The 15000-nt window shown below is 34.2% G+C and overlaps 2 protein-coding genes across 7 annotated transcripts in view; one reads left to right on the forward strand and one right to left on the reverse strand.

Moving 5' to 3' along the window:
* plekhd1 (pleckstrin homology domain containing, family D (with coiled-coil domains) member 1) overlaps positions 1-13223 on the forward strand; it is a 41793-nt gene extending 28570 nt beyond the window's left edge. For both annotated transcript variants that reach the window (XM_073927680.1, XM_073927681.1), the window contains 3 exons: positions 4230-4374; positions 10655-10798; positions 12782-13223. In XM_073927680.1, coding sequence (XP_073783781.1) covers positions 4230-4374; positions 10655-10798; positions 12782-12939 — 447 coding nt within the window. In that variant the 3' untranslated portion in view covers positions 12940-13223. The remainder of the gene's footprint in view (positions 1-4229; positions 4375-10654; positions 10799-12781) is intronic.
* Positions 12742-15000, reverse strand: part of ccdc177 (coiled-coil domain containing 177) — a 12160-nt gene continuing 9901 nt past the window's right edge. For 2 of the 5 annotated variants that reach the window (XR_012392923.1, XR_012392921.1), the window contains exons 3-4: positions 13804-14036; positions 13265-13621 (exon numbers count right to left, since the gene is read on the reverse strand). Coding sequence is in view for 1 of the 5 variants with exons in the window: in XM_073927666.1 (XP_073783767.1) it covers positions 13982-14036 (55 nt within the window). In the remaining 4 variants the exon portion in view is untranslated. Of the gene's footprint in view, positions 12951-13264; positions 14037-15000 lie in introns of those variants that run through there. The other 3 variants (XR_012392920.1, XM_073927666.1, XR_012392922.1) reach the window with 2 other exon arrangements.

The following is a 15000-nucleotide window of genomic DNA, read 5'->3' on the forward strand; positions in this document are numbered from 1 at the left end:
TTATGGGTGACATATCAGTTCAAAAGATGACAAAATGTTGATGTGCATCTCATTGATGCATCTGCGACCAAGACAACAAGTCTTTGTGTATTAAGAGGCACAATATCCAGGGTAATGTTAGCATATCAGCAAGAAGGATGAACCACAGTCAACAAAAATAACTGCAAGTGAAGCTAAAACGGTTGTGATTCAAAAAAAAAAAAAACATAAAACTCAACTGCCCGACTTACTGCAGAATTAAACAAGCACCTTGTGCACATGACAGTAAAGTTGAACATCTCCTATGGTCTGCGCAGTCACCAGATCCAAACATTATTGAGCCACTTTGGGGTGTTTTGGAGAAGCAAATCAGGAAATGTTTTCTTCTAGCACAGTGACCTAGCCATGATTCAGAATCCCTTTGGCCACTGTGCAGAACTTGAATCTGTCATTCCCAAGACAACTTGATGCCGCATTGGCAGCAAAAGGAGGCTCTACACCATGCCAATGAATTATTGTGGTCTAAAACCAGGCGTTTCAGTTTCATTATCCAACCGTTGTATGTGAAGAAGTGCACCAACGCTAATGAGGAAACCTAAATAGTGAAATTCAAAATGCACTTGTGTAGTTCATCAGTCCTGGACACATTTACAAAGAAAAAGAATGTATCTAAAAGGCGCTTGACCCTGACATTTTGATCATCACAACCAGTGCTAATTTATAAATTGAGAGGTCCCGGATTAGATCAGGGTTGCAGATGATTCTTGGGAGGGGATGGGGGGCGCAGACGAAAGTGAAGAGCAGGGGGAGTGTGAGGAGGGGGATCGATAAAATGAAGTGCCGGATCAGATTTCAGAGGTGCCGGATCTGGCTTGTTTACAAATTACAAATTAAGCCCTGATCACAACATAATCAAGATATGAAATTAGTTCAGAAGAATGCGAAACTGCTTCATGAAATCACCAAACAGTGGTAGAAGCAAAAAACTGGATTATCTGTTCAAGTCATTTTTACCCATTTAATTTAAATGGGTCCTATACTAATTTTTAAAGAGCTGTTTTTTTTGCCTGTACTTTAACATTCTTTGTGTTTTGAAATGTTTTGCTCACATTTTTCTTTTACATTATAACAATACTTGTTATTTCTCCCCAGACTGGCACAAATGGCTCGGCTTCATTGAGTCATTTGTTGCAGTTTTTTTAAATAGATTTATTTATAAAACCGTTTCACTTTTAAGATCTATTTTTTCAATGCACAAACATTGACACACTGACTAACAGATTAAAAAATGTGAAAAAGCATAATAGAACCCCTTTATAAGCCCCTAAAATGAGCTTGTTTCTGATCAGAATTCAATGTAAAGATGTTGTCGCATTAAACAGTTAATGTAAATGCACATTTTTAAAAATGTATAATTCTGTGCTCCTTTGCTGTGCAAAGATTCCTAAATACTGTGCTATAGTATTTTAACAGCGTTGTTATGGAGCTAATACAATGCCAAAACAATCTGAATTTGAATTGTGTTCATTTGAATAATAATAATTATAATAATAATAATAATTGAACAATAATAATAATAATTTAATAAATTTGCAAATTTGTATATGCCGGTAAAAATTGTTTTGAATTTGAATTTCTTAATTTGAATTTGAATTTCATAACTTTAATATTGAACATCTGAAATTTGAGCTGAGCTGAAAAACTGATTTTTTCACAGCTGAATTTTATATAGGCGTATTTTCAAACTTTTTTGTGTGTTCGAGAGTAGTCTGCAGATATCCACTTTGTAAAAATAGTTTAAAATTTTCAAGTTGAAGAAATTTAGAACATCAAATTCACTATCCTTAAGTTCAAAACCAGAATTTCAGATGGTGAAATTCAGATTCAACAGAAAGTAGGTCAGGGTGTTTAACAGGGAAGAGTAGACGATCACCTCTGCTTGATTCATAGTTATAGACCAGAGGTGGCCAACCCTGTTCCTGGAGAGCCACCTTCCTGCAGATTTCAGTTGCAACCCATATCAAACACACCTGCCTGTAATTATCACGTGGTGTTCAGGTCCTAATTATTGATTCAGGTGTGTTTGATATGGGTTGCAACTGAAATCTGCAGGAAGGTGGCTCTCCAGGAACAGGGTTGGCCACCAGTTATAAACAAATTACAGGGTGCAAATTATGAGGCTTGGAGTTTGGGGTGGTCTGGAAATAGGTAAAAAATAAATGTTTTTTTATTATCATTATTATTTACACATAGCCTAATTTAAAATTAAACTCATATATTTTAGCTTTCAGTGTGGGGAAGGCTGCTTTCGGTTTTAAGTCACGTAAAACAAACATGTTGAAAACTCATCAAGTGGCTTTCCCTGTACACTGTTTACAACAATATAGACTTGTTAACACCTCTTATGTTGTTACCATTTTTTAAACACTTAACAAGCGAGGTTAACAAGAAGTCTGTGAGCGAGTCATTCATAGTGAGTCACGTAATTCATTTACAAATGAGCCGATTCGAACGAATCTGAATGAACAGCTCAGTGACAAAGATGGAGATTTGACGCCACCCATTGGACTTTTTTGTTTTTATTTATTTCAGCCAAAAATAATGCAATATTTTTAATTATATGGAAAAATCTGATCATTAAAATAAATATAAATGTAAGGCTTATTATGACATCTAAGATGTGAATAGATGATATTTAAACGAGGCAGCATTTCAATGCTGATAATCAGCCTTGAATATTTCAGTTGTCTTCCATTTCAGATGTTCAATACAGTGGCGGAGCTAGAATTTTTTACATGGGGTGGCCAGGGGGTGGACACTACTATTTTAGGGGGTCCACGTACACACACACACGCACGCACACACACACACACACACACACACACACACACACACACACACACACACACACACACACACACACACACACACAAAAGTGTTTAGAAAACTAAAATCTATTTTCATTAGCAACATATAATTCAAAATATGAAACATGTAAATGCCCAGTATATGCTCTGACCTGCTGGTGGACCTGAAGTCTGACCACTCTGACTCTCACTAGTCTCAGGTATGGAGCTGCTGTGGGATCCAGTGCAAAGGCTAGGGTATGTTTGAACCTGATCTGCCTCCTGTTTGTGCTTCTTTATTAAGAAGTCTGGTATTTCACCCTTTCTTTTCATGTTTAATTGTCCCTGTGCAAAAATAGTACAGTCTGGTTACATCTGATCCAGTTAGAAACACATATATCCTAATTAAAAATATCCATTATCATACCTGCACATCTAAATCAGCATCATAAAATCAAAGTATATGAGGTGGCTAATCCATTTCAAATAAATGTAACTCACAAACAGCTAGCCTAACATCACTTTCCCATATTAGCAAAATATTTGAGCATTGTAAATTAAACATAATAACTTGCATACATGGAATGTGCATGTAATACTAGCATAGATTAAGTATAGCGTTAACTGTCTAAAGAGCGAACTGTTCTCTTTCTCATTAAGTTAACTCATGTCGTCGGTGCCTCATTAACTTACAGAGCGGATAATAAAGGTTCCTAAGCAAACAAACCTTATGCTAAACTATAAAACATATTTCAAGTATTATGTTATGATGTATTATTATTCGTCTTGAAACAATGATCTTATTTTCGGCTCGTCTTTGATTTAAAGATAGCTTGAGCGGAGTGTAAACAGATATAGTTGACTGATTACAGCCCAAAAACTATCCAAAACCCGCCGAAATGCAAAAACAATCTAAATCAAAACCGCCCAATCTGGCAACACTGCTTGTGCGTTGCCGGGCATGCCGGCAAAAATCAGTAACGTCTTTAGACAAATGAGATGCCAATCAGCTTCAGGAACTGCCAGCAGCAAATAAAATGTTGGGGTGGCACCTGGGGTGGCCAATCAGATGTCAGGGGACACCCCTCTGGCTCCGCCACTGGTTCAAAATCCCAGTTATGAAATTCAAATTCAAATCAGGAAATTCAAATTAAATTTTTTTTACCGGCATATACAAATTCAGGTGTATAAAATTACAACTGTCGAGAATTCAAATGACCACAATTCAAATATAGATTGTTTTGGCATATTATTAGCTCCATACATTACCAGATTACCTCTTCTCCATCTCTGGATGATCTTATATAATGTCTCAGTGATAGACAAAAGTATTGAAGTTCTATAAACACCCATGACTGGACTGTCTCCTTCTTCTGCGCATTGTATGTTGTTTGTGTGTATCAGGCAGAGATGGAGTCTCGCGTGGAACTGGAGCGTAGGCTGAAACTGGCTGAGGAGGCTCTTCAAGATCTAGAGCAGGGTCTAAATACAATAGAACGCAGCCGCGAGAGGAATGAACGAATGAAAGGAGACGTCAGCCAACTGCGCAGTGAGTACATTACACCAGCCAAGCTTTAAATAATATTGAGTTTATTATTATTACTATTATTTTTTATTTGCGACGCCAAACTAGAAAACAGCTCGCAACAACTATGAACATACTGAAATAGATAAAATACAGAACATTATTTACAATATGCAGGTCGAAGATTGGGAAACTAGACAAAAATGTATTCCTGTTTTTTTTGTAGAGATAATACTTTTTTTATGCAGATTCAGGACAACATGTAAGAATTATCGATAGTTAGAAAAATTCGAAATTGTAGGTTTCCCAATTACATTTATGCACATTTATGAATGAAAAGTTGACTGCTTCAATGTAAATATGAAGTTTATTTCACTTTGCTAGTTAGTACATAGTTATTTGGAAGATTCCAGGTGATATTCTGGTTAATGTTGTACTCTGTGGTCATCTATTTATAACAACATGCTGGAATAGATGTTCTGTTCATATTTATTTATTTTATTTTTTGGTCACATTTTACAATAAGGTTTATTAGTTAATGTTAATTAATGCATTTACTAACGGGAACAAACAATAAACAATACATTTACTACTGTCAGGGCCGGCCCGTGGCATAGGCAGTATAGGCCAGGGGTCAGCAACTTGCGGCTCTAGAGCCACATGCGGCTCTTTAGCGCCGCCCTTGTGGCTCCCTGGAGCTTTTTCAAAAATGTTTGAAAATGCAAAAAGATGGGGGAGGTTAATATATTTTTTGTTTTAATATGATTTCTATAGGAGGACAAACATTTTTAACGTTTTCAAATGCTGTCAAAGTGTGTAGAATTAATATTTAATTTCAACATTTCTGTCAACGAAGATTTGCGTCATAGCCTGCGACACACGTTTCTATCAGCAGGGCGGGATGCCAGGCAGGTGGCTGTTGTAAACAAACCAGGAGATAATAAAGCATGGAAAACCGTTCAAAGATGGTATGACATATTAGAACACCTATTTGCAAACTTTAAAAACAAAACCAAGATAATACAAAAAAATAAAGATATACCTTTCTCCACTAAGACAGTGAAGGAAAGGGCTATTAAAATAGTAGGTAACATCACCGATCAGCAAACCAAGGACATTAATTCAGTGCCAGCATACTCAATCGCCTGTGATGTGACCGATATTCAATGCGCTTTTATGCAGGTATGTGAACTCTGATGGGCCGCAAGAAGAAATGATCAAATTAATAACACTAAAAGACAAGAGTCTGTGCTGAAGTGTTTTAATGACAACAAAATAAACACCAACCACCTGATTTTAGTGGCTATTTAATCATGAAGGCTCATTATGTATTTGTAGCCAGCTTAGTCATTTTGATAGTAGGCTAATATAGCTAATATAGATACATACAGCATGTGTATCCTTTATTATAAGGCTTATATAAGGCTTTACATTTTTTTGTGGCTCCAGACATATTTGTTTTTTGTTTTTTTTGGTCCAATATGGCTCTTTCAACATTTTGGGTTGCCGACCCCTGGTATAGGCAAATGCTAAGGGCGCTGTACATCCAGGGGGACGCCAGAAATGAGAGCGGTTAGGTTGGTTTTGTTTTCGAAATTCCTGACACATTTAGAGACAGATGCAGGAGCGGACTGGGACGAAAATTCAGCCCTGTCACTGCCACACAAATAACCACACCGACACAAATTATCACACCGATATAGCCCCACCCACGGACACGCACATTCACTATTTACTTTGGTGTACAATTGGTGAAATAATATGCATTCTTGCCAGATTTTGATTAACCTCGGATTGGGTCGCCCATCTTGAAACTAAGTGGCAATTGCCGATTGGGCCAAATGCTTAACATTTTTTATTATTATTATTTTCATCATCATCATAATATCACATCTAGCAAGAGATAAAAGCTGTCTGCACTTAAAAACAATACATATAAAAAAAATAACTGACCGGCCCACATTTTAAAAATTGGTCTGGCCCTTCTGGCATTTGCCAGAATTGCTAGATGGCCAGTCCGCCCCTGGATAGATGGCAATAACTCAAAAACCTCTTACCCGAAAAAGATCTAAAGTGTGTTTCCTACAAAAAGACAAAGCTGGTTACGTTTCACAGCTGTCTTTTTCTATTTTTGCTCGACATTACGAGCACTGCTCTGTTTGAGCTCGCGCTGAGTGGAGCTCTCTGTAAGGGACCGTCGGAAAAGTGCTTATTTTTTTCGTTTTTTTTTTTTTTTTTTTTTTTTTTTTAAGCCATCATGCGTGTTTTATTTTAGGCACAACTAATTTTCCCTTAAACAAGCACAAACAGTTACTAAAGTAGTCGAATGCTTCATTATAGATCTGTGCATTTTTACATTAACACCTCTGCTATCAAACAAAACACAATGAGAGATTCATTTGCTGCTCTTCACTAAAAAACTAGTAACTTTAATCAATATGCAAATGCAATTAAAAGTGAAGTAGATTTTATAGCTTTATTTAATTTCTGTATAGTCCATTGATTTTAATAGGCTAAACCTTTTATTTTATTGTCAATATTTTCTAATGTTTGCTATGTATTCTATCATTTGACGCTATTTGTTGTCCCATATTTTTTACATCCCAACGTTGACCAAATCAATAAATAGCCATAGTGCTATCTGTTAGTTTTTACGTCAGCTAATGTTATGGAAGGGCGGAGATGTAACTACCCCCATCACTCCTTCCTCAAGCAAATGTGTAAATATTAGATCTATTCAGCAATAACGTTAATTGCATTGGCATATCTGACGTTTTCCCAGCTTGTAGTAGTCGATTAAAAAGCTGTTTAGTTTCTTGTGACTTTACACTAGCAGTGGAATTTACTGCGATGTGATGACGGGGCGCGACCTGAAATCTTGCCTAGCATGCCAGATTGGTTAGGGCCGGGCCTGACTACTGTATTTGTTCATGCTAGTTAATGTTACGGCTGTTTTCGGCGTCCATGTTAACAGTTTAGAGCTTTCATACCGCACGCAGCAACAGCGCATCGATAGTTTCGGCGCTGGGTTTATTTTTGCCACGCTGTTCACGCTCAACTAAAGTGACAGTGCATTGATAATGACCAAAACACATTGAATGACAGTAAAAAGTAGCAGTTTTACCCAATAAATGAGTTATTAATGTCAAATGATTTATATATAGTCAATCAAATGAACTTAAACGATTAAAAACGGCAACAAACATTTATTCATGCCCGAACTTCAAAACCAAATGTAAAACAATTGTAATATCAGTTTTGCTTAAGTTGCACGCTAGTGTTTCAGGAGAGGGGAAATAGAATATTTACGGGAGTTGTAGTCCATAGCGAAGTGTATTGTGGGTAGTGTAGTGCGACAGACACGTGCACACATAGGGCTCAACCTGTGCAGTGCACATGCCCTTTTTAGTCTTGGATACAAAGTGCCCTTCCAAAATGATCAAAAGTGCCCCCGCGACGCGACACACCCTCCGTCCCGCCCTTCAGTAGGCGCAGGACAACACTGCTCTTGAGTACGCGTGTTCAACCCCCCCTCCCCCACTTTACAGTACGCGCGCGACAACACAGCTCATCAGAACGCGCGCGACAACACTGCTCTTCAGTACGCGCGCGACAACAACAACCCCCATCACCCCCCACCCCCCCGCTCTTCAAAAAAATGATCCTGCACATGCCCTTTTGACGGTCTCTGCACGGGCCTGTTTGCAGCTCAAGCATAGCAAGAAAGTTTTAATCGGCTTTGTTTTATGTTCACTTGAGTTATTCCTTCCGGGAGCTGTTTGCATTGTTACCCTGACAACACGAAAATAAGTAAAAGAATGGCATGCATTAATAAATTTTGTCCGTCTCATCCTCTGCACGAGCAGGAATTAACGAGCTGTTATTCTGCCGCTGGACATCATTGAAGCGGAGAAAGCAACACTAGTTTGATCATGTATAAATATCATTATAACTATATTGTATAAATATTATTATAACTAGGCCTACAGCAACCTGACAATCAAAAAACAAATGACAATATATCACAGTCTTCTGACTGTAGACACTACTATAGAGCTTGAGAAGCATACAGTACTATTTGATCTATAAAATTTGCCTTGCTGCAGATGAAAAGTTTAAAAAGTGTATTTGTATATAGAGAGACATGGGTAACTAGATAGAATAGACAGAGATAGGTTGATCTCTGCAGCAGCTGCCGAAGAGCTGCACGCTGCAGACGCAGCTTGTGTGAAAGGCAAACGCCTGCGTGCTGCTTCTGCTCAACATACGCGCTGCTCACGCTCTGCTCACGCGCTGCTGACGCTTGCGATGTGAAACAGGCGTCAGTTAATGAAAATACAGTTGTTCATTGTTAGTTCATGTTAACTCATGGTGCATTAACTAATGTTAACAAGCATGAACGTGGATGTTAATAATGCATTAGTAAATGTTCAATTATGATTAATAAATGCTGTACATGTGTTGTTCAGGATTAGTTCATGTTAGTAAATGCATTAACTAATGAACCTTATTGTAAAGTGTTACCTATTTTTTTTTTTTTTTTTTTTTTTTTTACAAATCAGATATTCAATTTGTTTCAACAATCAACGTTTTTTGTGAGATTGACTTGATCGGTATATATGTAGAGGCAGTGTTAAAAGTTTAATCTACTTTAATAGTTTTATAAGTTTATATAATGAATGTATACAGCTGACGTTAGAATTATTAGCCCCCCTTTGAATTTTATTTTTTTCTTTTTTCCAAATGATGTTTAACAGAGCAAGGACATTTTCACAGTATTTCTGATAATATTTTTTTCTTTTGGAGAATGTCTTATTAGTTTTATTTTGGCTAGAATTAAAGCAGTTTTAATTTATTAAACACCATTTAAGCTCAAAATTATTAGCCCCTTTAAGCTATGTGTGTTTTCAATAGTCTACAGAACAAATCGATATACAATAACTTGCCTAATTACCCTAACCTGCCTAGTAACCTAATTAACCTAGTTAAGCCTTTAAATGTCACTTTAAGCTGTATAGAAGTGTCTTGAAAAATATCTAGTCAAATATTATTTACTGTCATCATACAAAAATAAAATAAATCAGTTATTAGAGATGAGTTATTAAAACTATTATGATTAGAAATGTGTTGAAAAAATCTTCTCTCCGTTAAACAGAAATTGGGGAAAAAAATAAACAGGGGGGCGAATAATTCTGACTTCAGCTGTGAGTTTAATAAATTTTTTAAACCACCAGGAATGGTTTTAAATTGATAGTTCACCCCAAAAACTCATCATTTACTCTCCCTGATGTTGTTTTAAAGCTTTATAAACGACTTTCTTCCACTGACGTGTTGAACTGTCCGTATTCTAATTGCTACTATTGCCCACAATACCTTGCACATTAAACGTGAACTTGATTAGAATAGCAAATCCATGTAAAAAGTGTAAACAAGCTATAAACATGGGGGATGCACAAGACCAACCCTCATGTAGAGAAGATTCAGTAAAAGGGTTTTAATAAGTAAGTAAAGGGTGTGAATTGAGTAAATAGTACAGTATGTCCCGTAGCTTGCATACTCTACAGAGACACACTTGTTTATTTATTTTTTCTTCTAAAGAAAGTCTTGTTTGTTTTATTTAGGCTAGAATAAAAGCAGTTTTTATTTTTTTAAACACTATTTTAAGGTTTAAAATTATTACCTAATTACCCTAACCTGCCTAGTTACCCTAAATAACCTAGTTAAGCTTCAAATGTCACTTTAAGCTGTATAGAAGTGTCTTGAAGAATATCTAGTCAAATATTATTTACTCTCGTCATGGCGAAGATAAAATAAATCAGTTATTAGATATGAGTTATTAAAAATATTATGTTTAGAAATGTGAAAAAAATCATCTCTCCATTAAACTGAAATGGGGGGGGGGGGGGCTATATATATATATATATATATATATATATATATATATATATATATATATATATATATATATATATATATATATATATATATATATATATATATATATATATGTGTGTATGTGTGTGTGTGTGTGTGTGTGTGTGTGTGTATATATATATTCAGATTTGAGAATTAATCTCACAACAAACCAGAGTCACAAACACCCAGACTACAAAATATATCGTCTTTACATGACATATAATGTTTTGCATAACTTAAACTGGATAAAAAGCGTTTTTTTTTTCTCTTCATATCCATAGTTTGATTTTATTTAATAAATTATTTTATTATTTTAAAAAATCTAGATCAAAATGAAATGGCTTTAGTCAACTCTGTATGAACTGATTTTTGGGTCTTGTTCTCTCAGAGTTCTTTGAGGAATGTATCTGTGCTGCCGAGATTGAGGCCAAGTTGCCATCTATAATGAAGAATGCAGTGTATCTGCATAAAGCTGCTGCTCGACGGATCAAAAGCTGTCGTGTCCAGAGACGAGCCTCCAGACATCATTGGTGTAAGTCTTACATGGATGAACACACAATTAAATTATACATTTACACATTCTATATGCACAATCACAATCAAATTATATCTTTGAAAAGTGATGTTCGAGGTAACGTCCTATAAAGCTGATTTTTTAAAGTCCATCATTTATTGACAGAACTTCAGTAAGACTTGAGTAAATACACTCTAAAAAAGCTTCTAAAGAGTAGGGTTGGGTATCGTTTGGGGTTATTTTGAAACTGGTGCCAAATCGATACTTTTAAAACGATACCAGTGCCAAAGCGGTGCCTGAACCAATACTTCTGAGCCAGAAAATTATGGTGGATGATTTATATATATATATATATATATATATATATATATATATATATATATATATATATATATATATATATATATGCACATAATTGAAGTCATAATTATTATCCCCCTTGAATTATTCAAGCCCATGCTTATTTTTCCTCCAATTTCTGTTTAACAGATTTTTTTTCAGCAAATTTCTAATTACAATAGTTTTAATAACTCATTTCTAATAATTGATTTTTTTATCTTTGCCATGATGACAGTAAATACATTTTATGTGAAAGTTCTATACAGCTTAAAGTGACATTTAAAGGCTTAACTAGGTTAATTAGGTTAATTACACAGGTTAGGGTAATTAGGCAAGTTATTGTGTAATAATGGTTTGTTCTGTAGACTATCGGGGAAAAAAAATCCTTAAAGAGGCTAATGATATTGACCTTAAAATGGTATTTAAAAAATTAATAACTGCTTTTATTCTTGCCGAAATAAAACAAATAAGACTTTCTCCAGAAGAGAAAAATATTATCAGACATGCTGTGAAAATTTCCTTGCCCTGTTAAACATCATTTGGAAAAACTTTTTAAAAATTAAAAAAAAAAAATTATATAAGTACACAGACAGTGTCAAAATGATTAGCCTCCCTTTTAAATTTTTCCCCTTTTTTAAATATTTCCCAAATTATGTTTAACAGTGTTTTGCAAAATATCTAGGCAAATTTTATTTACTGTCATCATATTAAAATTTTTATGTTTGGAAATGTGTTGAAAAAAATTGTTTTACGTTAAACAGAAATTGTGGAAAAAAATAAATAAACGGGGGCTAATAATTCAGGGGGGTAATATTTCTAACTTACACTTTATACTTATATATATATATATATACAGTTGAAGTCAAAATTATTAGCGCCCCTGTTTATTTTTTTTTTACCCAATTTCTGTTTAATGGATGGAAGATTGTTTCAGCACATTTCTAAGCATAATAGTTTTAATAACTCATTTCTAATAACTGATTTATTTTATATTTGCCATGATGACAGTAAATAATATTTGACTAGATATTTTTTCAAGACACTTCTGTACAGCTTAAAGTGACATTTAAAGGCTTCACTAGGTTAATGAGGTTAACTAGGCAGGTTAGGGTAATTAGGCAAGTTATTCTATATCAATGGTTTGTTCTGTAGACTGTCGGAAAAAACTAAAATTAGCTTAAAGGGGCTAATAATTTAGTCCCAAAAAGGGTGTTTAAAAAAATTAAAAACTGATTTTATTCTTGCCGAAATAAAACAAATGAGACTTTCTCCAGAAGAAAAAATATTATCAGACATACTGTGAAAATTTCATTGCTCTGTTAAAAATCATTTGGGAAATATAAAAAAAAAAAAAAATCTAAAGGGGGCTAATAATTCTGACATCAACTGTATATATATATATATATATATATATATATATATATATATATATATATATATACATATATATATATATATATATATATATATATATATATATATATATATATATATATATATAGTATGTATATACCACAGCTGTTCTATTTTTAAAGGTTACATTTACATTTTTCATTTACATTTACATTTAGATTTAGTCATTTAGCAGACGCTTTTATCCAAAGCGACTTACAAATGAGGACGTATATAATGATGCTCTGCCCTGTTTTTTCCTATGCGCAGTGAAACACTCTCAGTCATTTGCCTCCTCTCGTGGAGCTTCCTCAACCAGCCTTGAAGAGCTGAGAGAAACGGCTCGTCGTCTGACTTCAGACAGCTGCTTGAGACAGAAAGCCTACAAGATCATGACCCGCCAGAAGACCCTTCAGCCTGAAGACTAGCCATAACCTGACTGAGAGAAGGACCAGAAGACGAAGTTAAGTTGAAAGTGTAGCATTGATGATTCAATAAGCGCAATCTACAAATGCAGTCTTCTGTTGATTACTAATGGATTCTGTCTCCTTTTTTCTGTAAATGTGTAACACTGTAGTATCATTAAATATAGAATGTCATTTATTTGCTTTTAATGAAACTTAACTTATAAAACAAGACTTCCTGTACAGCAGCTTTCAAAAAAATGTAGGTAAATCTAAAGTGAACTGTGATTAAAGTTGATACAGAATTATTAACCCTCCTGTGAATAATTTCAGTACAACACAAGCAATAAAATGTTCAGGATTTATTATTTACTTTTAAATACAAACGTTCAAAAGAGTTGTTTCTGTTGTTTGTCAAGCAAGTATAACCCTGCATATCCCCCTTTTATAAATGACTAATCTTTTGTGGAAGCAATGAAGCATCTGCCGCCTACATGGAAACACTAGCTTTCCATTACAGTAATAAAAGAGTGGTGCTAAGACAAAAATAGAGCAATTTGATAAGATTTTCCTTTTTTACAGGTGAAATAAGGAAGCTACAATCATCTTCATGTCATGGCAGATATTATAATTTGAACAAATCGGCATGTGTAATGTATTTACCTGTAATTAAGCTGTCAAGAGTCCTAAAAGCTTGAATGGAAGTCTATGGGGGGAAAAATGCTGTGTCAATTAAGCCATCAAATCATTAGGTCAGACTTTGATTAAAGATTACCAAAACAAACTTTTTTTTTTTTTCCAGTGGAATAACTGGCATGGGTTAATTGTTCACCTAAAGAATAACAATGTGTGCTAGCAACATAATTATGGCAAATTTAGATTGCATACAGACTGGTTTTGTAGTCCAGGGTCACGAATGTGGTGCCATCTGGATGTGCTGGAATTAAAATGGCTGCAGACTTTATTAAACCTCCCAATTTCATCATGCCTTGCTGAGTCACTGCCAGAGAGATAGAGAATGAGGATCCATGATCAAAGTGAAATGTCTTTTGCAGTCTCTTGAGGGTTATTTGAACTGAATCAGGCCGCAGATGTCTACATCATCTTCTCTACTCCCGAACCTGCGTCAAAGGAGACAAACCAGACAACAGTCAATTACGGCATACAGCTTTTCACTGTTATATCAAATCACTTATAATTAAGCTACAGTATTAGTTTTGACTGCATAACAGATTTTGACAGATAGTTCCACTGAAATAAAATGCTGTATTAATACAGTTTAAATTTAGTTACAGAAGGAGTCATTTGAAGATTTAAATAGTTATACATAGGCGGAGCGTGTGCAAGGCTGGGGAAGGCTTAGCCTCCCTCTGGCCAGAGACCACAAAGATAGCAGCAAAGAAAAAAAAACTCCATTGAAAACATGTAGCGGGTGTAAGTCAAAATCTAAATGTAATTTAATGTTGATGATTTACAGAAATCTTTAGCTATTGTAAATTTGTCACTCCGCACTAAAATGGAACTGTCCAACTCCGCCTTTTGCACTGATGAGCGATGGTTTTGACTGGAGTTTGCAGCAGCTCTAAAATGAAACCAAAAAGTTAATATATTTATTATTAGTAGTAGTATTTTATATTAATATTATTATTATTATTATTATTAGTAGTAGTAGTAGTAGTAGTATATTATTATTATTACTATTATTAATATTATTATTAGTATTATATATATATATATATATATATATATATATATATACATACATACATACATACATACATACATACATACATATTAGTAGTAGTATATATTATTATTATTAGTAGTAGTAGTAGTAGTAGTATTTATTATTAATATTAATATTATATATTAGTAGTAGTAGTAGTAGTAGTGTTATATATTATTATTATTATTATTATTAATATTAATATTATTATTAATATTATTATTATTATTATTATTATTATTATTGGTAATAGTAATAAAAGCAACAAGGAGGAATAATTTCATTTGAAACTACATACAGTATAAGTAAAAAATAAATATTTAATAAATAAGTATTAAACAATTTAACATATATATATA

This window comes from Danio rerio, chromosome 17 (assembly GCF_049306965.1).
Source record: "Danio rerio strain Tuebingen ecotype United States chromosome 17, GRCz12tu, whole genome shotgun sequence".
NCBI classification, from domain to species: Eukaryota; Metazoa; Chordata; class Actinopteri; order Cypriniformes; family Danionidae; genus Danio; species Danio rerio.